This window comes from Pristis pectinata, chromosome 17 (genome assembly GCF_009764475.1).
Source record: "Pristis pectinata isolate sPriPec2 chromosome 17, sPriPec2.1.pri, whole genome shotgun sequence".
Taxonomy (NCBI): domain Eukaryota; kingdom Metazoa; phylum Chordata; class Chondrichthyes; order Rhinopristiformes; family Pristidae; genus Pristis; species Pristis pectinata.
The window spans coordinates 13,897,245-13,923,868 of record NC_067421.1 but is presented as its reverse complement, the minus strand read 5'-3'; the positions used below and the strand labels follow the sequence as shown (position 1 = coordinate 13,923,868).

The following is a 26,624-nucleotide window of genomic DNA, read 5'->3' as shown; positions in this document are numbered from 1 at the left end:
AGTCCCCAACTTAATTTCCTCTGAAGATCCAACCTCAACTCCTCAACAACACAACCCACTTCTATCTCCTCCCCAAAATTTTCAAGAAAGACTGTCCTAACAGACTGATCATTTTAGCCTGATTTTGTCCCACAGAACTAATTTCTTCCTTCATTTATTTGTTCTCTTCCTCCAGACTCTTCCTACCTACACTGCAAAACTTTTGATACCTTCCAATATATTAATAGTTACCAGTTGCCTGGTCTCAACCAGCTCATTTTCACCATGGATGTCCAATCTTTCCACACCTCTTTTCCCTCCACAAAACCCTGGTCCACTCTTCCAAATCCATCAACACCCAGCCTCGTGGCATCTCCTCATGGAACAGCATGAGATCTGTCCTTTACCTCTTTTCCCATCATCCAGGGAACTAAAGTGACGAAGAAGCAATTTGTACTACTTCCAATCTAGTATACTGCAATTGGTGTTCACATTATGGTCTCCTATGCACTGAGGAAAGAAAATGTCCAGTCAAGAAGTGTGACCCTGACCTTTCAGTTGCCTATCACTATAATTCTCTGCCCCATCCTACAGTCTTTTGTTCTCCAAAGTTGAACCACAGCATGAGAAACTGCACCTAGTCTTCCAACCTGACACATTAGAGCCTTCCAGATCAACATCAAATTCAGTAATTACAGACACTTAGCCATCCTAGTCTTGTATCTGATACTTTCAGCATAGTTTTTGACCTCCTCTCCACTTTCAGGAATGTCAGATTTTCATCTATGCCTAGTTGCACCTTCTTTATTATCCCCTTTCAGCCGTCATCACCATTTCTTTCACTCAATCTTGTCTGCGTTCTATCCAATCACCTTCCCCTTGTTCCCTCCACCCCTTTTTTTCTCTGCAACTTAATTTCTCTTTCCAACTCTTCCCAGTTCTGAAAGAGGTCATTAAACAAATGTTTCTAAATTACCTAAATGACTACTTCCAATCATAGTATTTTGGTTTTAAGCATCTGCAATCCACTATTGTACATGCCCTACAAGTTAATATATTTAAAGTTGCACTAAAGGCAGACTTGCATACATGTCATTTATAGAAACAAATTACATTGGAAAAGGAAGATTCCATTGTAATATTTTCTTCTGTCCTCAGCACACGACACCCATGAGCTCCAATATACAAACACTTAACTTACAACACAGTACTAATCAAGGACTATACAGTGATGCTACTACGTATTGCACCACTGATTCAAACAGCCAACTAACTTCACAACACCAAGTACAATGACTACTGACAGGAAAATGAACATTATGCAAATGCAAACACAAGGGAAGTAACTAGCCCATTTTTGCTGACATTTATAACTAAAGTAGTATGTGCTCTCAAGCGTCAAAATAATAGACATTACCCAGCAGTGCACTGGACTCTCATTCAGCCTCTCCTCCACCCCCTTTAAAGCAGCTTCAAATTACAGTTATACTGTACACATCACTAATGCCACATCATTCTCAAACTAGAAGGCCACAAGTCTCCAGTCGGAACTTGACAATTGCTTCAGAGCAACTTCTCTAACAACAGTATGAATCTCACTAGATTTCCATTGTTAGTAAATTATTTCATTTAGGGGAGCCGAGAGTAAATTTCCTGCTGAATGAAGTTTCAAACTTCTAAATTACTGGAAATATTTTGGCAGTATTGTAATGATTCAAATCATTCAAAGCATGCAATTTGCAAACTTGCCTGTTAGTAGACATCAAATGTATCAACTTCAATACAATAATTGCATAAAATTCCACCATAATTGTTAACTTTTGTCATAGGTATACATAAACAGGGTATAAATCCATGAAAATTAGCTTTTTGCAGCAGCACAGTATATTACAAGATGAGGACAAACATGAGTTAATAAACCTATATTAACATAAACTATACATAACTTAAATGTGCAAGATTGAGACAGAGGGGCAGAGGCAGAAAAATATTAGTCCTAGGTAGTGCTAAGGTTTTTGCTAGTTCAAGAACCTGATGGCAGTGGAGAAGCCAAGAACCTGATGGCAGTGGAGAAGCTGTTGTTGAACCTTGAGGTGTGGGTCTTCAAGCTCCTGTACCTCCTGCCTGATGGCAGCATTGGAAAGAGGGCATGGCCCCAGATAGTGGGGTCCCTGATGATGGATGCTGCCTTCCTGAGACATCATCTCTTGTACATGTCCTCGATGGTGAGGAGAGATTTACCTGTGGTGGAACTGGCTGAGTCCACCACTTTCTGTAGCCTTTTGCATTCCTGTGCATTGGAGCTTCCACACCAGGCCATGATGCAACCAGTTAGAATGCTTTCCATTATACATCTGCAGATAGTCTTTGATGACGTGCTGAATCTCCTTAAATGTCTAACAAAGCAGAGATGCTGGCGCACTTTCTTTGTGGTTGCATCTATATGCTGGGCCCAGCATAGGTCCTCTGAGATGTTGACATCTAGGAACATGAAGCTACTCACCATTTCCACTGCAAACCCTTCATGGAGGACTGGTACATCTTCACCAGACTTCCCCTTCAAGTCCACAATCAGTTCCTTGGTCCTATTGATGTTGAGCACAAGGTTGTTGATACAACACCACTCAACCAGCTGACCTAGCTCACTCTCATTCACCACCTTGTCACCATCCATGATTCTGCCAACAGTGGCATCATCAAATTTGTTAATGGCTTTGGAGCTATGCTTAGCCATACAGTTATAGCTATAGAGTAGAGTAGGGGGATAAGCATACAGCCAAGAGACGTGCCTGTGTTGACGGTCAGTGAAGAGGAGATGATGTTTCTGATCCACACTGATTGTGGTCTCCCAATGAGGAAATGGAGGATACAATTGCAGAGGGAGGTTGATTTTACTGGGGAAGATTCTTAGAGACAGGATTTATGGGCATTTGGAGAAGCATAGGCTGATTAGGGACAGTCAGCATAGCTTTGAGGGGGGCAGGTCGTGCCTCACAAGCCTGATTGAATTCTTTGAGGATGTGACAAAGCACATTGATGAAGGTAGAGCAGTGGATGTGGTGTACATGGATTTCAGTAAGGCATTTGATAAGGTTCCTCATGGAAGGCTCACTCAAAGTCAGGAGGCATGGGATCCAGGGAAACTTGGCTGTATGGATTCAGAATTGGCTCACCCATAGAAGACAGTGGTTGTAGATGGAGTGTATTCTGACTGGAGGTCGGTGACCAGTGGTGTTCTGCAGGGATCTGTTCTGGGACCCCTGCTCTTTGTGATTTTTATAAATGATTTGGATGAGGATGTGGAAGGGTGGGTTAGTGAGTTTGCAGATGACATGAAGGTTGGGGGTGTTGTGGATGGTGTAGAAGGTTGCTGTAGGTTACAACAGGACATTGATAGAATGCAGAGCTGGGTTGAGAAGTGGCAGATGGAGTTCAACCCAGAAAAGTGTGAAGTGATACACTTTGGAAGATCAAATTTGAAGGCAGAATACAAGGTCAATGGCAGGACTCTTTGCAGTGTGGAGGAACGGGGATTTTGGGGTCCACATCCATAGGTCCCTCATGGTTGCCACGCAGGTTGATGGGGTTGTTAAGGCAGTGTATGGTGTGTTGGTCTTCATTAGTCGGAGTATTGAGTTCAAGAGCCACCAGGTAATGTTGCAGCCCCATAAAACTCTGGTCAGACCACACTTGGAGTATTGTGTTCAGTTCTGGTCGCCTCATTATAGGAAGGATGTGGAAGCTTTAGAGAGGGTGCAGAGGAGATTTACCAGGATGCTGCTTGGATTGGAGAGCATTCCTTACGAGGATAGGTTGAGTGAGCTAGGGCTTTTCTCTTTGGAGAGGAGGAGGATGAGAGGTGACTTGATAGAGGTGTACAAGATAAGAGATATGGATTGAGTGGACAGTCAGACTTTTTCCCAGGGTGAAAATGGCTCACACGAGGGGGCAAAATTTTAAGGTGATTAGAGGAAAGTATTGGAGGGGATGTCAGAGGCAAGTTTTTATTTCAGAGTGGTGGGTGCGTGGAACGTACTGCCGGCAGAGGTGGTGGAGGCAGATATCTTAGGGACATTCAAGAGACTCTCAGATAGCCACATGAATGATAGAAAAATGGAGGGCTATGTGGGAAGGAAGGATTAGATGGATCTTACAGCAGGATAAAATGTCGGCACAACATTGTGGGCCAAAGGGCCTGTACTGTGCTGTAATGTTTTATGTACAGAGGCCCAGGTCTTGGAGCTTAAGTTTTGAGGGGATGCTGGTATTGAACGCTGAGCTGTAGTCAGTGAACAACAGCCTGACATTCCTATTCTGGTAGTCCAGGTGGTCCAGAGCAGAATGGAGAACCAGTGAGATAGTATCTGCTATACTGTTATTGTATTGATAGGCAAATCGAAGTGGAGCCAGGTCCTTGCTGAGGCAGGAGTTGATTTAAGCCGTAACTAAACACTTAAAGCACTTCATTATGGTGGGTGTAAGCACTACCAGACAATAGTCATTGAGGCAGGTCACTCTGCTCTTCCTGGGCACCAGTACAATTGATGCCATCTTGCAGCAGGTGGGGACCTCTGACCACAGAAGTGAGAAGTTGAAGATGTCACTGAACACTCCAGCCAGATGGTCAGCACAGGTTTTTAAGCACTCTACCAGGTATGCAATTAGAGCCTGACATCTAGCAAGGGTTCACCCTCCTTAAGGATGTTTTGACATCAGCCTCCGAGATTATAGGATTGTTAGGTGCTGTGGGAACCTGCGTAGGTGTCATTATTCTCATAAAAGGAGTGATGTCATTGCCTTTCATGCTATTCAATTTCACCTCAGATGTGATAGTGTGCAAGCCCTGCCACAGCTGTAGATAGTCTTTTTTTGTCTCCAGCTTCATCCCAAAATGCCTCTTTGCTCCTGCGATAGCCTTCCAGAGGTTGTACCTGAACTTCTTGTTGGTCTCTGGATTACCAGTCCTGTATGCCATAAATCTAGCTCTCAGAAGACAATCTCCTAGTTCATCCAGGGCCTCTGGTTTGGCGAGAATGTGTTTTTGTGACCACACACTCGTTCACACTGGCTATGATAAAATTGGTGACAACTATGGGTAGTCATTCAGAACAGTTAATGAATCCCTGAATATGGTCCAGTCCACTGATTCAAAGTAATCCTTTTTGTGCTCTAGCACCTCCTTGATGATACCTTTATGGTCCTCTCCACTGGTGCCTCGCTCTTCAAGTCTTTGCCTTTACACAGGATGTAGAAGCACAGCCAGGTGGTCAGATTGCAGGCATGGGATGGCACAGTAGACACTCTCGATGGTGGTGTAATAGTGGTAGAGTGTGTTGGGTCCTCTGATGTTACAGATAACATGCTGGTAGTAGTAGTTCAGCAGAGGCTTATTCAAGCTAGACTGGTTGAAGTCTCCTGCAATGATGGGGAAGGTATTGGAGTGTCGCCATTTTGAAATTGAAATTGTTCATTTCATAAGTGAAATTAACAGTTAAATCACAGGAGTACAAATAATGGATTGATTTTGCTCCAACATCTAACTAGGAAGGCTTGGCTGAAGTTAACTTGCATTTACAATTACACTGCATTTAACAGTCCTTAATAATGCAAATAAAATTAATTACTTCCACTTTCATGTAAAAATTTAACAACTTTACCTCGAGTCTTCACCAAAATGTTGATTGGCAGCATTTTATAGCAAGAAAATTAGTTTTTGTTTTAACATTAAGAAATTTGGTTATACTGTATAAGCTGTTATAAGTTATTATTTTGTATTCAGGACAATGGTAGATTAACCATCATGGCTCTAGCCAACATTTTTATCAGATCTTGTATTGTCAAAGTTTTATTTTAAGAATGGAATACAAAGATAAACATTAAACTTTAGCTTTTAAATCTGACTAAACCTATTAATAATTGTTAACACCAGGCACCCACGCTTCCCCTAGCTAGACACAAACTCAAGACATGGCAATGCTTTTCTTGAAATGAAGTTTCACTCTCTACATTTCCTGGTTGGTACAGGAAGTATTATTTTCTTCCTCTACTAAACAGCAGTTCCAATAAAGAAGGCTCCTTGAATTATCTGTATGATCCAAGGGTGGTAGAGTCAAGTTCCAAAGGAAGGAGTTATTGACAACAACTGATTATATAACGTCAACTCCTTTAGGCACCATAATTTGTATAATTATTTACCATACAGGAAAGTTGTAATGGCTTATTGTAAATAGTACTTTTTTTAAACAAATCCTTTTGCACTTTAATGCTGGAAGAATCTTATCTGGTCATACAATGAAACAACACAGAATTGTGCACCTCTGTCTAATCGACCCATGTCTCTGCAGATTGCTAAATTTCATGTGAGGTGGTTGGAGAAGGGAGAATGGCAGAATAATAAAAGGAAAAACATCTAATATCTAAATGTGGACTCTGAATGTGAGGAATCATCACTTTATGCAAAGGTGTAAAGACTCTGTAGTACTTCATGTGACAGCAAATCCATCAAATCTTTTAGTTTCCTGCTTCCTAACTCTACCCTGGTATCAAACTTGCCCAAGAACAGATTTCTCAAGATATTCTAACCTTAAACTGCTACAGTAAATGGGGTTATACAAGGAGGAAGGCATTAAATTTGCTTCTGCAAATTAAGTGATGCACAGATGATTCATTCAAAAACAGCTTGCATGGCTGATCTGTAATCCCTTAAATGAATCCATGCCCTGGCATCTCTTTATTTAGAGCAGTCAGTCTTGCATCGTTATGAAAGGCACATTTTCCAGGTACCCAATGAATCACTAAGCAATTAAGATGATTTTATTATGCATTTTATAATCTATTAAATCATCATCTTTATTTACAGCCAAATCCAACCATATCATTCTGCAAGCTATTAACTTTGATTTTTACATCAAACAATCTTTTTAAAACCAATTTTCCTACCTCATTCTATAACGTGGCTACTATATGGTGGACATCTAAGACTGCAGTGCTTTTATTTAAATTTAGAGTAAAAAGTGCTGGATTAACAATTCACTATCACAGTCCCTATATTCACTATACAATTATCTGGATAAAAATAACAATTAAGAACATTTAAGTTTATTTACAGTGCAAGTCCAGATTCTTATGATGGTAAGGGTGAGAAATCATGAGAACAAGAGACAATATGTCCAGCATCTAGCATCCATCACAAGTGTTCATCATAGAAAGATTGCCATACCTTATTTCTGCCAAATAAATGTTGCTTCATTCCCTAAAAAATTACCCATCAAGCACCTTACCCCCAAATCTCTTCGATAAAGAAATATTATTTCTCTTCCTCAACTGCAATAATCCATTTTACCACTTATGGAAAGCAAGTGCCACATAAATTCCATTCATTTAGTACTAAATAACTAGTTAAACAGCTTATCTTTGTTCAAAAAAATTGATCATGATGTCACATGGCTAACAAAATATTAATTATCTATTATAAAAACCTGCTCTAGTCAATGTCCTCTAATAAAATGGGATTCTCTTAAATCATGATGTAATATTGTTCACATTACCTACCACTTCACTGAGGTGTGGTACAGCTCAAAATACTGTCTTTTCAGATACCCAAAACCTGTGAATGTGTGATATGCATAATTGCACTGCAAGATGCCTTTCAGTTCATGGGAGTATACTAGCACCATCATTGTGCTTTACTGAAGTTGCTTATAAATGACTGAATTTTTTTAACCATTAAAATTGTCATGGCACTTGTCAAAGCTAATTAACATCAAAACAAATGACAACATGGGACACTGAACTAGAGCTCTCACTTGCCACCTGGCAAGATTGCAGCCAGCTATTTGGAGTGACCTCAAGCACTGTTACAGCAAGATTATATTTAGCACTGATAGGGAATCAAGGCTCATCAAAGAGGATTTCTGAAATCTCAATTAATCATTGTCAAGTTTTGTGCAAATACATTACAGGTACTGGCTGTACCAAAAATTAAAGCTCTGTGATGCTTTCAGACAAGGTTTTGCACATTCTTGAGCCAGCACTTCATTAAAGCAGATTTGGCATTAGTTTTCTCATACCAGTTTCCCCTAGTTTATTAAAACTGAAGTTACTTTTGTAGAGCATTGTAAAAAAAAAAGGTTCTTTTTCCAGAAGCAGGACCGTTTACATTCATAAAGATAAAAGAAATTACAGATGCTGGAAATCTGAAATAGTTATAGAAAATGTTAGAAACACACAGGTCAGGCAGCAACTGACAAAGAGTCCTCAACACAAAACTTTAACTCTATTTCTCCTTATAAGATTTCTTTATTAGTCACATGTACATCAAAACACACGGTGAAAAGCGTCTTTTGTGTAGAGTGTTCTGGGGGCAGCTCGCAAGTGTCCCACACTTCTGGCACCAACATAGCACGCCCACAACTTCCTAACCCGTACGTCTTTGGAATGTGGAAGGAAACCAGAGCACTCGGAGGAAACCCACACAGTCACGGGGAGAACATACAAACTCCTTACAGACAGCAGCCAGAATTGAACCTGGGTCACTGGCACTGTAATAGCGTTATGCTAACTGCTACACTACCGTGCCTGACTTCTTGCCTTCATATGCCTTTTAAACAATTAGTTATAAAGATTGATGTACAGAATGAAAGTACATCTCCTGTTTGAAGTGGATGAACAAGACATTACAAATTTGCAGCTGAAGTGCCATATGGGGGTAAATATTGCATCAACAAGCCTCAGCTTTATTTACAGAATGGAACAAAATTGTACTGTTCTGTTTTGCAGTTACACATTTCTGCTGTAAATCTTTCTTGTTGCAACACTGAACCTCACCTCCAATAAAGCTTCTCAGTGGAGTGGAACTAATCTACAGGACTAATGAAAAACTGTTTATTCCTTGTCACCTCCACTCCAAGACCCTTGAAAATAGTCCACTTCCCATATCTCGGGAGCCATCACTTAGTGAAGGCAGACATTGATGATGAAATTTACCATCCCTTCAGTTGTCTGAGGAAAAGATTGTTTGAAGATCAAGACCTCACCTCTGGCACTCCTATATGCTTCTGAGACTTGGACCACCTACAGCAGATACCTCAAAACACTAGAAGAGATATTATCATTGCCATTTCAGCAAAATCCTCCAAACCCATCGGCAAAATAAGCAAACCAACATCTGCGGCTTCTCCCAAGCTAATATCCCCACCACTGAGTTTCTAATTGAGGGCTCCAATGGGCAGGCTACACCACTTAAGCCTGTTATCAGATTCCCAAAACAAACTATTCCAAACTCTCAAAACTTCCTTGAAATGAAATCGGTACAAACACCCAGAAATCACACTTCCATAACTGTTCAAAGTCAAGGGGGTGAATTCAGGATCACACCAAGAACCTCAAACTGCATTGGAAGCCCAGAGTCCCAATGTAAATAGTGGAAGAAGTACACCACCTTCTAAACTACCCACCCCACTAAGAGTCTCCTACCCCACCCATCGCAAAATCTGTGGGTTCCACATTTGTTTCATCAGTCATCTTAGGATCCACAAGAGGGTAAGGGAGTGGAATCAGGTCAACCTCAATCCTAACAAACCACCTAAGAAATATGGCAAGCTTTTCAAGTTTCCCCTTTTGACCACAAAGATGATATACGTAACTGAAGAAAAGTGAATAAGAATTATGAACTCTATTGATTTCTAGTGGATCCACAAAGATACCACACAATAACATACATTTAAAACCAGGCCAGAAAATGAAACCCAACCTTCAAATTTTGAAACTTTAACTTCACTGGGGAAAGATAATCATTGTATTCTATTAAATGCTGAAGGTAAATCATAAGCATTTTAGAATGCATAGACTATTGATCTCAAACAGCACATCCTTTCTCTCTCTTCCAGATTAATTCCACCTATACCACTGTGACACTCAGACTAACCATTACTTTAAGCAACAACAGCCCCGAAAATTGTATTTGTCCTCCCGAAACAACATGCATATCACAGAGAATATACTACCATCAACCACCGAAACATAAATCATTCCCACCTCAAGGCAGGCATGAGGGTAAACTAATTCCAGCCACATATTCCTGTTTACTGGCTACACAAGTTAGTTTTCAAGGAACATGTAATGTGCATCATACCCTTGATCCCTAGATAGGATGCAAAAAAAAAACTGTCGCAAGTGACAATTCAATTTCTACATTAAGTTTGCTAGAAACATTTTTAAAAGGACTGTAAACAGTCAATATTACATACATCACTATGTTTATTTTGTTTTTTTTATTTTGGACACATGCAAGTTATGTACAATTTATGTTAATTTAAGTTTGTTAACTTATGTTTGTCCTCCTCTTATAACGTACTGTGCTGCAAAAAGCTAATTTTCATGGCATTTATACCCTATGTATGACAACAATAAACTTGAACAAATTATTTACAGCTCAATCCTTTACTGATTCCTTTTCTCCCGTCACGCAGTTGCAGTTTAACGATTCCCAGACCCCAAATTTCACTTAGCTAAATGTAGTAAGGTCAACTTGGTGACTCAATACTTTATTAAACCGAGAAGTAGACTACAATCCGATGCTTTGAAAAATGCAAGCTAGTTTCCAAATGTAACACAATATTGCAAGTGGTGACACACATTTAATTATTTCAGTAATTTGTGATCAAGTATACTTCAATCCTTGTGAAATCTTCCTACGCTAAGCATATAAAACAAGCCCCAGTAATAAAACAGAACAAGGAAGGCCATACAAACTTCAAGGATTCACCTAAAAACTTTAATGAAATATGTTAAAACTAATTGAAAGTATGGAGGAAAGAAGATTGGGTTTGCTAGCAACCTCTTCCTCCCTGAATTGGGCCCAAATCAATTTCAGTGGAATGTTTGTGCCCCATCCCTACTCACTGGAAGATTCTACAATGAAACACGAAGTGGTTCCTCTAAAAAGTTTCAGCAAACAACACTAAACCTCTACCAGTCCTGCACTAATTGGCAATATTCCTTATTAAGATGCCTTAGGATGACAAATGTGAGAACATTTTATATTTCTCAATCTTGATACATTTCACAATGATGAGGGTAAAAAGGCTTTTAAAAACATCCAAGCTTTTCTTAAGCATAAAAAACCACAAAAGAAGTCCAACGTGATCTTAATCACTAACATATTACTGAACATAATATTAATACAAGCAAACACCAGCATATTTCCAAAGACGTTGATTAAGGCAAGATGACTGATTGGATTTTGTAGTACAAAAATGTGCAACAGGTTCACAGAACCACCAAAAGAAAAGTTAACAATTTACAGATCCATGTCTGATACTAAACCATTTGATGGTTGAAATCTGAGATGCAATTGACTTTTTCTTTGAAAAAAAATTCAACTGAGACATCAGATAAGTTTCGTTGATCACTTTATAAGAAAAAGTCTTAACAATTATTGTTTAGAATGTAATTATGATTTTGAACATCAAATCTGCCATGTTGACCAAGCTGAATTCAGAAAAGGACAGTCAGAGCCAAAAGTTAACTTTGTCATGTTGAGCAGAAGGGAAAGTATCCAGAGATATCCAGACCAATGCTTTGTGGAATTGCTACATTTTTACAGTACAAGATTGAAAATGTGAATAACATTTTTGTTTAGAAAATAAAATAATCAGAACCAAAACAAAAAAAATGCTGCAAATACTCAGCAGGTCAGGCTGCATCTGTGGTACAAGAAACAATGTTTCAGGTCAGAGATGAAGGGTCTCTGAACTGAAATGTTCACTCTAATACCCTTTGTCTCTGACCTAAAACACCAACTCTGTTTCTCTGCCCACAGACACAGCTTGACCTGCTGAGTATTTCCAGCAATTTCTGTTTTTGTTTTAGCATCTGCCTTTTTTTTGATTAACACTGAGAACCAGTTAGGAGCTAGCTTATGTCTTTTTTTCTGGTGCCAGTCCACTATTTACCAAATTTCAAATCTTAAATTGTAAGTCATAACTGTTAGTCTTCCACTTAACATTCCTATAGCTGGTGTTCAAATAAATCTACATCCAGGGATTTATTTTCTAGTCATCTACACCTTCATAGAACCATAGAACAATACAGCACAATACAAGCCCTTCGGCCCACCATGTTGTGCCAACCTTTAAACCACGCCTAAGACTATATAACCCCTTCCTCCCACATATCCCCCATTTTAAATTCCTCCATATGCTTATCTAACAATCTCTTGAACTTGACCAACATATCAGCCTCCACCACCACCCCAGGCAGCGCATTCCATGCCCCAACCACTCTCTGGGTGGAAAACCTTCCTCTGATATCTCCCTTGAATTTCCCACCGATTACTTTAAAACCATATTGAGCATTAGTGCCCTGGGAAAGAGGTGATGGCTGTCTACTCTATCTATGCCTCTTAATATTTTGTACACCTCTCTCATGTCTCCCCTCATCCTCCTTCTCTCCAAAGAGTAAAGCCCTAGCTCCCTTAGTCTCTCCTCATAATCCATACTCTCCAATCCAGGCAGCATCCTGGTAAATCTCCTCTGCACCCTTTCCAATGCTTCCACATCCTTCCTATAATGAGGTGACCAGAACTGGACACAGTACTCCAAGTGGGGTCTAACCAGAGTTTTGTAGAGCTGCATCATTACCTCGCGGCTCTTAAACTCGATCCCACGACTTATGAAAGCTAACATCCCATAAGCTTTCTTAACTACCCTATCCACCTGTGAGGCAACTTTCAGGGATCTGTGGACATGAACCCCCAGATCCCTCTGCTCCTCCACACTACCCAGAATCCTGCCATTCACTTTATACTCCGCCTTGGAGTTTGTCCTTCCAAAGTGTACCACCTCACACTTCTCCGGATTGAACTCCATCTGCCACTTCTCAGCCCAGCTCTGCATCCTATCAATATCCCTCTGCAAGCTTCGACAGTCCTCCACACTATCCCCACCACCACCGACCTTCGTGTCATCCGCAAACTTGCTAACCCACCCTTCTACCCCCTCATCCAAGTCATTAATAAATATCACGAAAAGTAGAGGTCCCAGAACTGATCCTCGTGGGACATCACTAGTCACAGCCCTCCAATCTGAATGCACTCCCTCCACCACAACCCTCTGCTTTCTACAGGCAAGCCAATTCTGAATCCACATGGCCAAGCCTCCCTGGATCCCATGCCCTCTGACCTTTTGAAGAAGCCTTCCATGTGGAACCTTGTCAAACGCCTTACTAAAATCCATGTAGACCACATCTACTGCACTACCCTCATCAATCTTCTTGGCCACCTCCTCAAAGAACCCTATCAGGTTTGTGAGACATGATCTTCCCTTCACCAAGTCATGCTGGCTGTCCCTAATCAGCCCATGATTCTCAAAATGCTCATAGATCCTCTCTCTTAGAATCCTTTCCAACAGCTTGACCACCACAGACGCAAGGCTCACTGGTCTGTAATTCCCTGGACTATCCCTACTACCTTTCTTGAACAAGAGGACAACATTTGGCACCCTCCAATCCTCCGGTACCATTCCCGTGGACAACGAGGACTCAAAGATCCTAGCCAACGGTTCAGCAATCTCCTCCCTCGCCTCGCAAAGCAGCCTGGGGAATATTCCATCAGGCCCTGGGGACTTATCTGTCCTAATATCTTCTAACAACTCCAACACATCCTCTCTCTCGATATCTACATGCTCCAGAACATTAACCTTACCAACACTGTCCTCAGCATCATCAAGGCCCCTCTCCTTGGTGAATACTGAAGAGAAGTATTCATTGAGAACCTCACCCACTTCCACAGCTTCCAGGCACATCTTCCCACCTTTGTCTCTAATTTGTCCTACCTTTACTCGAGTCATCCTTCAGCTCTTCACGTACGTGAAAAAAGCCTTGGGATTCTCCTTAACCCTACTTGTCAAAGCCTTTTCATGTCCCCTTCTGGCTCTCCTCAGCCCCTTCTTAAGTTCCCTCCTTGCTACCCTATATTCCTCATGAGCCCTACCTGATCCTTGCTGCTTAAACCTTATGTATGCTGCCACCTTCTTCCTAACTAGATGTTCCACCTCTCGTCACCCATGGTTCCTTCACCCTGCCATTCTTTCTCTGCCTCACCGGGACAAATTTATCCCTAACATCCTGCAAGAGATCCCTGAACAACGACCACATCTGCATAGTACATTTCCCTTCAAAAACGTCATCCCAATTTACTCTCTCAAGTTCTAGCCTTATAGCCTAAGTTTGCCCTTCCCCAATCAAGTATCTTCCCGTGTTCTCTGCTCCTATCCTTGTCCACATCAATGCTAAAGGTTAGGGAGCGGTGGTCACTGTTCCCCAAATGCTCACCCACCAAAAGATCTGTCACCTGACCCAGTTCATTACCTAATATTAGATCTAATATGGCATTCCCTCTAATCGGCCTGTCAACATACTGTGACAGGAATCTGTCCTGGACACACTTAAACTCTGCCCCGTTTAAACCTTTAGCACAAGCAGGTGCCAATCAATATTTGGGAAGCTGAAGTCTCCCACGACAACCACCCTGTTATTCTTGCACCTGTCTAAAATCTGCCTCCCAACCTGCTCCTCAGTATCCCTGATGCTACCCGGGGCGGGGCGGGGCGGGGGGGGGGGGTGCCTATAGAATACTCCCAGTAGAGTAACTGCTCCTTTCTTGTTCCTAACTTCCACCCATACTGACTCCAGAGAGGATCCTTCTACACTATCCACCCTTTCTGCAGCAGTAATAGTATCCTTGACCAGTAACACCACCCCTCCTCCTCTTCTCCCCCCCTCCCTATCCCTTTTAAAACACTGAAATCCAGGAATATTCAATACCCATTCCTGCCCTGGTGACAGCCAAGTCTCTGCAAGAGCCACAATATCGTAGTCCCATGTACTTATCCACGCTCTCAGTTCATCACCCTTACTCCTGATAGTTCTCACATTTAAGTAAGATGCACTTTAGCCCATCCACCTTTCTACTTTTATACCCTTTACTTTGCTTCTCCTTCCTCAAAGCCTCTCTACATGTTAGATCTGATTTTTCCCCATCCACTTCTTCCTCTGATCTACCCCTCTGGTTCCCATCCCCCTCACAAACTAGTTTAAACTCTCCCGAACCACCCTAGCAAACCTGCCTGCAAGGATATTGGCCTCCCTCGGGCTCAGGTGTAACCTGTCCTCTCTGTACAGGTCCCACCTTCCCCAGAAGAGATCCCAATGATCCAAAAATCTAAAACCTTCCCTCCTGCACCAACTCCTCAGCCACGCATTAATCTGCCATCTCCTCCTATTCTTACCTTCACGATCACGTGGCACTGGCAGCAATCCTGAGATTGCTACCCTTGAGGTCCTGTTCTTTCTTCAGCCTCTGCCTAGCTCCCTAAACTCACTTTTCAGGACCTCATCCTTCTTCCTACCTATGTCATTGGTGCCAACATGTACCACAACCTCTGGCTGTGTTCCCTCCCGCTCAAGAATACTGTGGACCCGATCAGAGATATCCTGGACCCTGGCACCTGGGAGGCAACATACCACCTGGGATTCATGCTCACTTCCACAGAACCTCCTATCTGTTTCCCTCACTATCGAGTCCCCTATCACTACTGCCTTCCTCTTCTCCTCCCTTCCCTTCTGAGCAGCAGGACTGGTCCCAGTGCCAGAGCCCTGGCTACTGCTGCTTGATCCCTGCAGGTCATCCCCCTCAAGAGCTTCCAAAGCGGAAAACCTGTTATTTAGGGGAACAGCCTCCGGAGTCCTCTGCACTATCTGCCTTTTCTCTTTCTTTTTCTCTGCCCTGACAGTCACCCTTCTATCTACTTCCTGTACCCTAGAAGTACCTGCTCTAAGAGGGGTGACTGTCTCTGGGTGCACAGTATCTACATAACTCTCTCCCTCCCTGATGCTTCACAGTGTTTGAAGCTGAGACTCCAGCTCATCAATTCTGAGCTGAAGTTCCATCAGCCTCCAGCACTTACTGCAGAAGTGGTCACCGTACACCCCAGCAGGGTCCACTAGCTCCCACATCATGCAGCTGCTGCACACTACCATGTCCTCCATCTGAACTAATTCTTACCCTACCTAGTTTTATCCTACTTAAAAAAATTTATAACAGTAACAGGTAAACCCTACCTTTACCTACCAGGTACTCACCCGCCTCGCCCCTTTACGCTGAAGCCCCTTGAGCCAAAGCCCAACCACTCTGCTCCCCACTCCGAACGCTGCCCGCTCAATATGGCGGTCTTCTTTTTAAACTGCCCGCACGCTAACCGCTTACATCATGTGCCTGTGCAGTCTTGCCCCACTATCCCGATTAGGAAAAAAAAATTAGCTTCTCCTGTCTGCCAAAACAACCCGAAAAATGAAACCACCGAAGTTGTTTCTTTCTCTTTTTAAACTGCCCGCGCGCTAACCGCTTACGTCATGTGCCTGTGCAGTCTTGCCCTGCTATTCCCGATTAGGGAAAAACTGTTTTGGCAAAATTGCAGTGACAGAGTCGACACACTTTCTGACGACTATACAAATGGCATAAAGGCTGTCAGTCAAAACTTAAGTTATATTTTACTATTCACTTACCGATGAGGGAAACTGAACTCCTTCCTACACTAGACAACAGCTAATTAAGCTGGCTAACTTACCAGACACAAAAACAAAACTGAAAACAAACACTTTTAGTTACCCAAACTGGCAAAATTTACTCAAATATGTGCCACCTTTATCAACTGCAACCCTACAGGTCCACAAAATGTGAGTAAACCTGATAAAATGTATTTTTTTTTGCATTTGGTGATAGTCAAGTAACTGCACCAAGTACAGTGGGTCAGTAACCCAGAGACCTGATTTAACAATCCAGAGATCAGAGTTCCAAGTCACGAAGGTGTGGAATTTGAATAATCTGGAATTTAAAAGAAAATAACTTGTCTAATTAATGAACAGGAAATTACCAGCCTGAATCACTAATGTCCTCCAACAGAGGAAATATGACATCTAACCAAGTTTGGCCTATTTGTGATTGGAGATGCACTAGTTGACTCTTAAACGTCCTCTGACAAAGTCTAATATTTAAGGGTGAGCAATAAATGCTGGTTTTGCCAGGTATGCCCATATCTTGAAAAAAATGAATCCTGTTGCTTCTTGGCAGAAAAAAAGAAGAAAATTTTATCGATATACCTAACTGAGAAGTTAGAACGGAATAAAGTTTCCAAGAATGGGTTAAAAAATTGTGTCATCAGTGAGAAAACCCCCAAGACAATTTACAAGGAATTCTCAGTACTCTTAAAATAAGAAAGTTTTTTTTGTACACACGTGCAAGCTATTTTTCCAACTTTCACTATCATTTATTCTGTACAAACATATTTTGCATGTCTGATTTAATTATCTCAAGCATATCTTCTAATCCTGATCCATTCAATACTTTATGTCCTTTGCTCTTCCATATAATCTGTTTCACATTCTGCAGGGATAAGGTCAAAGCAATATTCAACCACTCCAATTCAAGGATTAATAAAAAGTGTCTTACATGTCATTCAACATCAGCATAAAGATGCATCAAGGTTATCTTCTCCAGGTGCTCTGTCCAAAACTAACATAAGACTTGGCATTACATTAACATTCCTCTCATCAAAGCTGCCTTTACTATGTTTTAAGATTTTGCCATAGCTTATATTAACCACAATCACATGTGCACTATTTAATGGTGAATTTTATAGCCCTGCAGTTCCTGCTACACATTCAATTGTAGATAAGCGTACATCATCCCATGGAAGTGAGGCAATAAGTTCATTTTAGCTACTTTGTTGTTGCCTTCATAGCAATGAGGTCTTCATCAAACCTTTGTATTAATTACTATCTGCTTTTTGAGTCCCATCACAATTCATTCCACCAATGGGCTTCTCAAAAGGAATAGCATACCTACAATGAAAAGGGTGCCAATGGATAATAAATAGTGTTTATCCAGCAGTTACGGTACATCGGGATCTGTAGATTACACCATGCAAAAGCTGATCCTCCTAGAGCAAGCTAGGACTGTACGGCCAGTAACACTGAGAATATCTGAATGTCAGCTAATGGTAGTTTTGGATTAGCAGCATCCAGTCACAACATGATCGTTCTGATGAAAGGTCATCAACCTGAACTGTTAACTTTTTATTCTTCCCACAGATGCTGCCCGATCTAGTAAGTATTTCAAGCATTTTCTGTTTACTCTCACGTCTGCCAGGTGCAGTATTTCACTTTGGGGTCACTATTTTCAGTAGTGTGACAGTAAAGTAGGCATACTAAGATGATAAGCAATCAGTATACCAACTAACCAAATACAACGGAATACTACCAACAAAATTTGCAAAGCCTTATCCATTGGCCAATAGCTGTTGGTAACAATCTCCACAAGGTCCAAGCAAGTAGAACAGAGATATTTACTGCAAGATTAGCTGCAGTCATTTCACAGCAGTATCACTAGATATGGTGATATATAGATAACATTAAACTTCTACTGAAATTGCTATAGCTCCACCTCCTTGCAAGCATTCTTGTAAATGCATGATTTCAGGAGTTATCAAATAAGGAGTCAGCTGCCTGCAGATACAAATTTGTACATTGGTTTCTGTTGCCATCTGACTTGCCTGATATGTTTTAGTCCCCTCTCCTTCAAATCTTAATCAAAAGCACCTGACAATTCTGAGTCTTTCAAAAGGTTTTCAAAATATCTGGCCCCTTGTGACAGTTCCATTTTAACTGCCTCCTTACATTAAATCTAATTTGCACAATTCCTTTGGTCCCATCAAGGGAGTTGTTCAGATTACCATATTTGCATATGAATTTACCATAGAAAATTGTGCAATTACAATTCTGTTTGTATTTGTTATAACCCATAACTATCCATATCTCACACTACTATTTTTTTTAAATCATTGATAAAAATTCTTACTTCTTAAACAGAACTAGCATTGAGAAAGTTGGGCGCGTGGGGGTTGAGGAATTATATTGATGAATCAAAGCATAATTTGTCACATTAAGCAACTGAGAGATCTTAAATACTTTTCCAAACTAGATATCAAAAGGTAGAATGAGACATCATCAAGAATCAAATCCCCAACACAAGGGCAGGTAAACTGTGCAAGGACTGAAGACTGTTGAGCTGAAAGGACCAACATCTCAAAGAAGGGTGCCAACTTGAAACAAAATCTCTGATGTGATAACTGTAATCAGCCTGCAAGCATAGTTTTTCCCTTTGGTCTGAAAGCAACGCATTATAAAATGCATGGTCTCCAGCAAAATTGATTCACTGATTCTGTGACCAATCACACTCCCACATTTAGCTAAATTTAGCAGAGCAGTGTTAATTTCATTGTGATTACTATATTTTTAATTATAGCATATGTGCTCAGAATATTTGATGGCTTGCTACTTTGTGGCATTCCAATTTTCTGACATTTAACAAATGCACTCAAATCAATCTTACAGTACCATTAAATGACAAAATTCATGCTTGAGTGCAAATTACAGTCCATAAATGCATAGTGATTCATGGTGGTTGCTATTTCAATTAGCTACCAAATGTCAAGTTAAACTTTCTAGATACTATAAAAGAAAATGAGGCAAAGTAAATAAGCATTGTTTTCTGAAGCCATGAAAAATCTATCAGAAGTTACAACACCTAGTTCTCTGTAATGTACAAAAATTTAAAAGTCTATATTTTTACATAATGTGATAATAACACCAGCTTTTACAAATAAACATTTTGCAGATCAGAGCTGATATAGACAGGGACTGGTATTAATCCAGAGAAAGCTGCCTTATCCAATTCTCAGCTATAACATTAAGCATTTGCTTCAAAAAGCTAAAAACCAGGGAGTTCTCCCATCTCAGTATCAGAAAAATCAGCTGATCAATACAAACTGATTTGCAGTTATCACAGGATTAAGGCAGAAAACAATCATCAGGTAGAAAACAATCGTCAGGCAGTCCTTCAGCACAGCTTTGGTAAGAAAAAAATTCTAACCTTAGAATGCAAGTAAATAATCAAATTATCTTAGGTGTATTTAGACTTTTCAGCACCAAGACAGTAACAAGCAGATTTTACCCACCCAGTGCTTCAATGATTAAAGAACAGTCTAAGAACTCTATACATGATTTCCTTTGAATTCTCCTCTCCCAAAGCTGCTTCATCATGGTAACTCATTAGTGCATCATCCAACTAACCTTTGTTCAGCAACTGATTACCTCATTGGATATGTCATGACTCCATCATGTATTTTCCAAAGAAACAACACTAATCAGAAGCAGATTTTCTCTCATAATTGAAAATACAAGCACACCTCTCCTCAAGATTAGTCTGGCTAGCTCAAAGTAGGCTAGAAATGGAATCATTTGGTATCACACAAGGATGTGTATTTTTACTACCAAGCTTATGCACAAAGTAATTATTCTGATCACCAAGAAATGCATTTCTGATTCAAAGATTAAATCATGATCTTAACAGAATGTCACAATGTACTTTCACTCGGTTTTAGAAAATATGAAAAAAACACATTATTTTGCAAAAACAAGGCACCGCTGATCCATCTCCATCTACCACTTAGTAAACTAGAGAAAGCGAAAAAGGATAACTTCAAATATGTGAACACAAATACCAGTAAAGGAGTCACATTTTTAAAGTTGCCATGCTTCACATCCTTGCATTTATTTTATAATAAGTATGATTACTGGTGCAAAAACCACTTTTCCAAACTTATTCAATCACTGATGCAAATTTCAACAATACAACACATCTGTTTTTAATTCTTGGAACCATGTCAATACAATTGTTGTTTCCAAAGATTCCATGAAACAAAAATTGTATCAGTCAAACAATCAAGAATGTGTGAAGAGTAGGTGATGTGGTCCTTTGAACTTTCCTCATCATTCATTAAAGGCAGCACTTCTGCCTCAATTTCTGTGAACTGGGTTCAACCCCAACCTCCAGTAATGTCTGTGTGGAGTTTGTACATACCCCCTTTAATCATGTAGGTTTCCCTCAGGAGCTCCAATTTTCCTCCCACATCCTAAAGGCATGCTAGGTGATAGGTTAATTGGCACTGTCAATTACCCCTGGTATAGTTTGGTGTGGAGTTAGTGAGCACGTGAGAGAGAATGGGTTACAGGGAAATATGTGGGGGGGGAGAAATTGGGATTAATGAGATTGCTCTGACAGCCATCATAGATTTAATGGCCGAAAGGCTTCCCTTTGAGTCCTGAGGAAATATAGAAAATTTAAGTGACCCGACCAAACACCTGCTGATGCCCCATATTACACTCTCAATAGACCAAAGACCTGTTTATGTGTTGTATGACTCTTCAGCATATACACTTCCTAGAGTCACAGAAAGGTTACAGAATAGGAGGCAATTTGGCCTACTATGCCCATGTCAACTCGATGCTAGGGCAATCTACTTCATTCTCACTCCTTCACTCTCTTCCCATAGCCCTGCAATTTTGTTCTTTTCAAGTCCTTTTCCTGCACCCTTAAAGTCATATGATTGTTTTCATAGCTGTGGCCTCCCTTATGTGATTCCTTGCTGGGTTTCCATTCAGTAGCAAATTTTCCAAGATGCTTAGTCCTTAATTATAGACTCCAGTAATTTCTCAACAGCTGCTAGGCTAACTGATCTACAATTCCCTGCATTGCTCCTCTCTTTCCTTAAATTGGAAAGTGGCATTGCACAACCATCTAATCAAAAGAGACAGCTCTAAAGAACTTCAGAAGATTAAAAGATTGGGTGCTTGCAATGTGCTCACTGACCCCAAAAACAAAAGTATTTATATACTACTTTTAACATAGCAAAACATCCCTAGTCCTTTCTCAGCAGCATTATAAAATAAAAACTGTCACTAAGCCACAAAAATGAAAACATGAGTAAAAGCATGGCCAGAAATAACTTAAAAGGTAGAGAGGTGACAGGAGGGAATCACAGCTTTTGGCAGCAGAAAACAATCCTACCAAAGGTGGAACACTTAAATTTGGGAATGCTCAGAGGGCCAGAGCTGGAGGTAGATATATCAGAGAGGCACAGCACTGGAAGAAATGACCAAGATACGGAACAGGGTAAAGCCATGAAGGGATTTGAAACAAGCATACAATCTTTATAACTGAAATAGGGCCACTGGAGAGATGGATAAATAGAACTAGGTGGTGTTATAGCAAGAGGAGGAGGAGGATTATCAGTGACATCATGTTGGTAGTGAGTAGAATGAAGGAGGGTGACCAGGAGTACTTTGAAACAGTTGTACAAAGGAAACAAAGGAATGTATAATGTATTCAGTGGTAGATGAACTGAGACGGAGTGGTTTCTGGTAAACGTTAAGTGGATAAGAATAGAACAGCTGGTGCAGATATGTGGCCCAAAGATCATCGAGGTCAACTATGATGCCGAGATTACAAACTGTCTAGTTCAGTTTCAGAGAGAATCCAGGGAGAAGATTGGGGTTGATGTTTAGGGAACAGAGCCAAAGACTTCAGACTCCTGAATATTCAAGAAGGAAATTTCAGCTCTCACAAGCAGCCAGACAATTTAGAGACAATAGATGGGTGACAATGAGGTAGGGCTGAGTGTCATGAACATGTCCACAAAGCATAATTTATTTTGGATGATAGTGCAAATTGTGGATGATGAGGATGGTAGCCATGTCAAGGACTACAAGACGACGACAAGGGGGGATATATATCCAGTGAAACTTTGACAAACAATGTTAGTAGTAACTTGATGAGATTTAATATTACTGTGGCAAGACAGAAACCTTATTAAAAGGATTCATTTCTGAGAAAGAGGGGCATAAATCTGAGAGGTTACATCAGATTCAAAAACTTTGAAGAAACAAATAAGTGTGATGCAGTTTCCAAGAAGAGTTCAGAGGGTGTTTTTTTTAAAAAGAGACGGGTGACAAAGACAGACTTGAAGAATAGGGGATGAAAGAAAACTTAACAGTAATACCTAACATTGGAGCCAGAGAAAAGTTGAATGGTTAGCAGTTTAGTGGGAATAAGGTCAAGAGAATAGTAGGTGGGTCACGTGGACAAGATGAGCTTGAAAGAGTAAAGGGGAGAAAATAGGGAAAGGTATTCGTTCAGAATTAAAGCTGGGAGGACCTTGAGGTTCGATCTAGAGGAAGGGGCAAGTGGCAGAGGCAGTTGATGAGGTAGCTTCAATCTTAGAGGAAAAGTATTCCATGAACATCTTGCACTTATTAATGTGATGAGAGCGGAGGAGTCAAGGGCAGAAGAATTAAATAAAAATACTTCCTTTAGGACCCCAGTATCGGAACCATCTGATCAGGGGAATTTGTTTCTGTTTAGTGTCATTATAATAGAGTCATAAAGTACTACAGCACAAAAACAGGCCCTTCGGCCCATCCAGTCCATGCCGACCTGCTCTTCTGCCTGGTCCTATCTACCTGCACCCAGACCATATCCCTCTGAACTCCTTCCATCCATGTACCCATCCAAACTTCTCTTAAATGTTACAATTGAACCTTCTCCTGGCAGCTGATTCCACACTCGCATCACCCTCTGAGTGAAGAAGTTTCCCCTCAGATTCCCCTTATATATTTCACCTTTCACCCTAAACCTATGTCCTCTGGTTCTAGTCTCACCCAACCCAAGGGGAAAATGCCTGCATGCATTCACCTTATCAATACCCCTCATAATTTTGATACCTCTACAAGACGTCCCCTCATTCTCCTGTGCTCCAGGGAATAAAATAATGATTTTTATTTTATTTCAGTCAATCCTGGCCAGTTCCTTTCCCTGATTCAACAGTAGTTCCCATGGAATATATTCCTTTATTGTAAATATTTTGAAATCTAGTTATTCAACATGTCTACCATTTCCTCGTTTCCAAGTACAATATTACTGCTGTAATTTTAACAGCAACTCCCCCAGCTGCTCAGTTTCCTCCCACATCTCAAGAATGTGCTGGATGGTAGGTTAATTATCTACTGTAAATTACTCATAGTATAGGTGGGTGGCAGGAGAATTGGGGGATTTGAGAGGTATGCAAGAAACAACAGTTACCAGGAAATAAGTGGGGGAATGGGACCAATGGAAATGCTGTGAGAACTGGCAGAAGCTCAACGAGCCAAATATTTGCCTTCTATGTCACAAGAAAATACGAAATGAGGTCCCAACCACCTTTTTTCCCCTAACAAAATTTGTAAGATTATTCAATTGAATTTGCTATCATCAACTTCCTTTTTCCGACTTTTTACTTCCACCCACTGCTGCTTTGTAATTTCCCAGTCCCACATCATGTTAAATTGTCTTTTGATCACCCAATACAGATCTGTTGTTTTATACAAAAAAACAAACTGCTGGAGGAATTCAGCAGGTCAAACTCCACCTGTCTTCTCCCACCACCCCCCCCCCATCTGTCTCCTCCCACCACCCCCCCCCCATCTGTCTCTACCAATCACCAGCCACCATCTCCCAACTCTACCCCTCCCCCACCTGGCTCCATCTGCCCATCGTCTCCCTCCTCAACTGGTTCCACCTATCACCTGCCAGCCCCCGCCTCACCCCTCCCTCTCACTTCTTTATTCTGGCTATCTCCCCTCTACACTCTCCCGATGAAGGGTCTCGATCCAACTATCCCTTTGCCTCTACAGACGCTGCCTGACGTGCTAAGTTCCGCTAGCAGTTTGTTTTTTGCTCCAGATTCCAGCATCTTCAGTTTCTTTTGTATCGCTGTTGTTTTATACATTGAGATTTTTCTGTCTTATGATGGACAGTCTTTATTCTATTATATTGAAGTCAACCTTATTAAAACCCACATACTTAGTAGCTGTTTTGCATTTCCCTTTTGAACACTGAAGTGAAACTAACCAATGTTGCAGTCAGCTTTACTGAGACCCAGAAATATTAGTGGCTGTTTTACATTTTGCTTTCATACAATTAAGACTGCACTATAACCTCTACATCGAAGTGCTAACCAAAGAGGAAAAACATTATGTACAGCTGTTGAAACAACTTGAGAATGCATGAGCATGCTGCAAATGCTGTTTTCATTTCTACTTTCACCAATGTTCATTTGTCACATCACCAGCAGTCTGTGCCAGTATTAACAAAAAGCTCAAATAATATTTTAAGTGTGTGGCAGCGATATGTAAATTTAAGTTCTGTCTTTTACTGAAAAGGGAAGGAAGCAAAAGAAACCACACTATGACAAGCTCAAAAATTAAAATGTTTTCAAGTTTTGAATTTACAAACCCTTTCCAACAATGAGTATGATACACAAGATTCATTGTATCTATTATGTTAAATAGTCAATAGTGAATTTGCAAAGATGTAAGTTAAAGACACAACAATGAAAGTAATTTTGAAGTATTGACCAAGGCCAATATTGCTCATTTTTCCACACAAATTGCAGTTTCCGTCTGGATGTCCGTAATGATCTTGTTATGAAACAGATAAAGTACTTCTTTTTCCACGCTATCCTAGATATCTATTAACACTTATTGCATGGACGAGTGTGTTTAAAGTTACATGTAACGCTAATTTAACAGGTTGTCTGATGCGGAAATTTAACTAAACAAACAAAAAACCATTTCGAAATGGGCCGATAGTGAGAAAGGGGGTTAATTCATGACTGGATATCTTCTAAGACCCTTTTCATCACTACCTACCCCTTAGTTACCGTGAATCGCCAATTCTGGAGCAAATAGGTTGAGCAGCGCGCTTCTTTTAATGGATCGGAATAAATTAATTAACGTGAACATGCATCAAGAGTGTTAAATGGAGAGAAGAAGACTCGCTGCAGCTACGTTACCAAACATTTGGCCTTACTGCTGGGGAACCCCCATGTCCGGGGCCTAATTGGGGATCACCGCTGGACACCCGCATCCACCCACCAGCCGCCAGGCTGAAGCCGACACTTACTCTCGGTAGCATTCTGTAGGCACAGCACGTTGATCGGGTTGATGCAGTCCTTCTGCAACAGCTCGGCCTCGGTGACCGGAGTCAAGCCATCGGGCTCAGGGTTCTTCCTGCTCTTTATCCTATTGAGCACGCTGCCACCCTGCTTCTTCATCTCGTTACCGTCCGTCTGGTTATCCGAGCTACTCATCTCAGCGGCGGCCCAAGGAGGGAGGGGAAAGGGGAGGAGGAACAGTGTGTGCTAACTTCAAACCGCTAGCAGCCAACGCCTTCGAGCTTTCCCTCCCGGGTCTCTCCCTCCGCCACACTTACTGTCCCCCCCCCCCTCTCCTGCCACCCAGTCCAGCGGCCCCGGGAGCCCAATTGTAAAATGGCGGCTGGTCGGTAAGACTCGGTATCTATGGAGAGGCGGCGCTGGGGTCACTCTCAGCCAATCAGACGCCGACCCCGGTTCAGCGCAGAGCAAGACAGGCAGCAAGGACTTGCTGGTTGCAATGGGCATCTTCCCAACACAGCTACCTGGTGATTATTCTTATTATTTTCACTTCTAACCTTTATTCTTTTGGCTCCTCGGTATCTAAAAAGCAAGAGAGTAGCTAAAGTGGTGGATGAATGGGGGGAATTAATAATGAGAACAAGATATTTTAAAGAGTTGATACAAGAGTTTCTGCAGATGCTGGAATCTGGAGCACTACACAAAATGCTGGAGGAACTCAAGCAGGTTATTTCGAATCAGCCTTAGTAGAAGACACTA

At 41.1% G+C, this 26,624-nt stretch overlaps 1 protein-coding gene across 1 annotated transcript in view; it reads right to left on the bottom strand.

Annotated features, from left to right (window-relative positions):
• Positions 1–26,254, bottom strand: part of unc119.1 (unc-119 homolog 1) — a 59,339-nt gene extending 33,085 nt beyond the window's left edge. The window contains exon 1 of the mRNA XM_052032146.1: positions 25,874–26,254. Coding sequence (XP_051888106.1) covers positions 25,874–26,060 — 187 coding nt within the window. The 5' untranslated portion in view covers positions 26,061–26,254. The remainder of the gene's footprint in view (positions 1–25,873) is intronic.
• Positions 26,255–26,624: the final 370 nt, after the last annotated feature.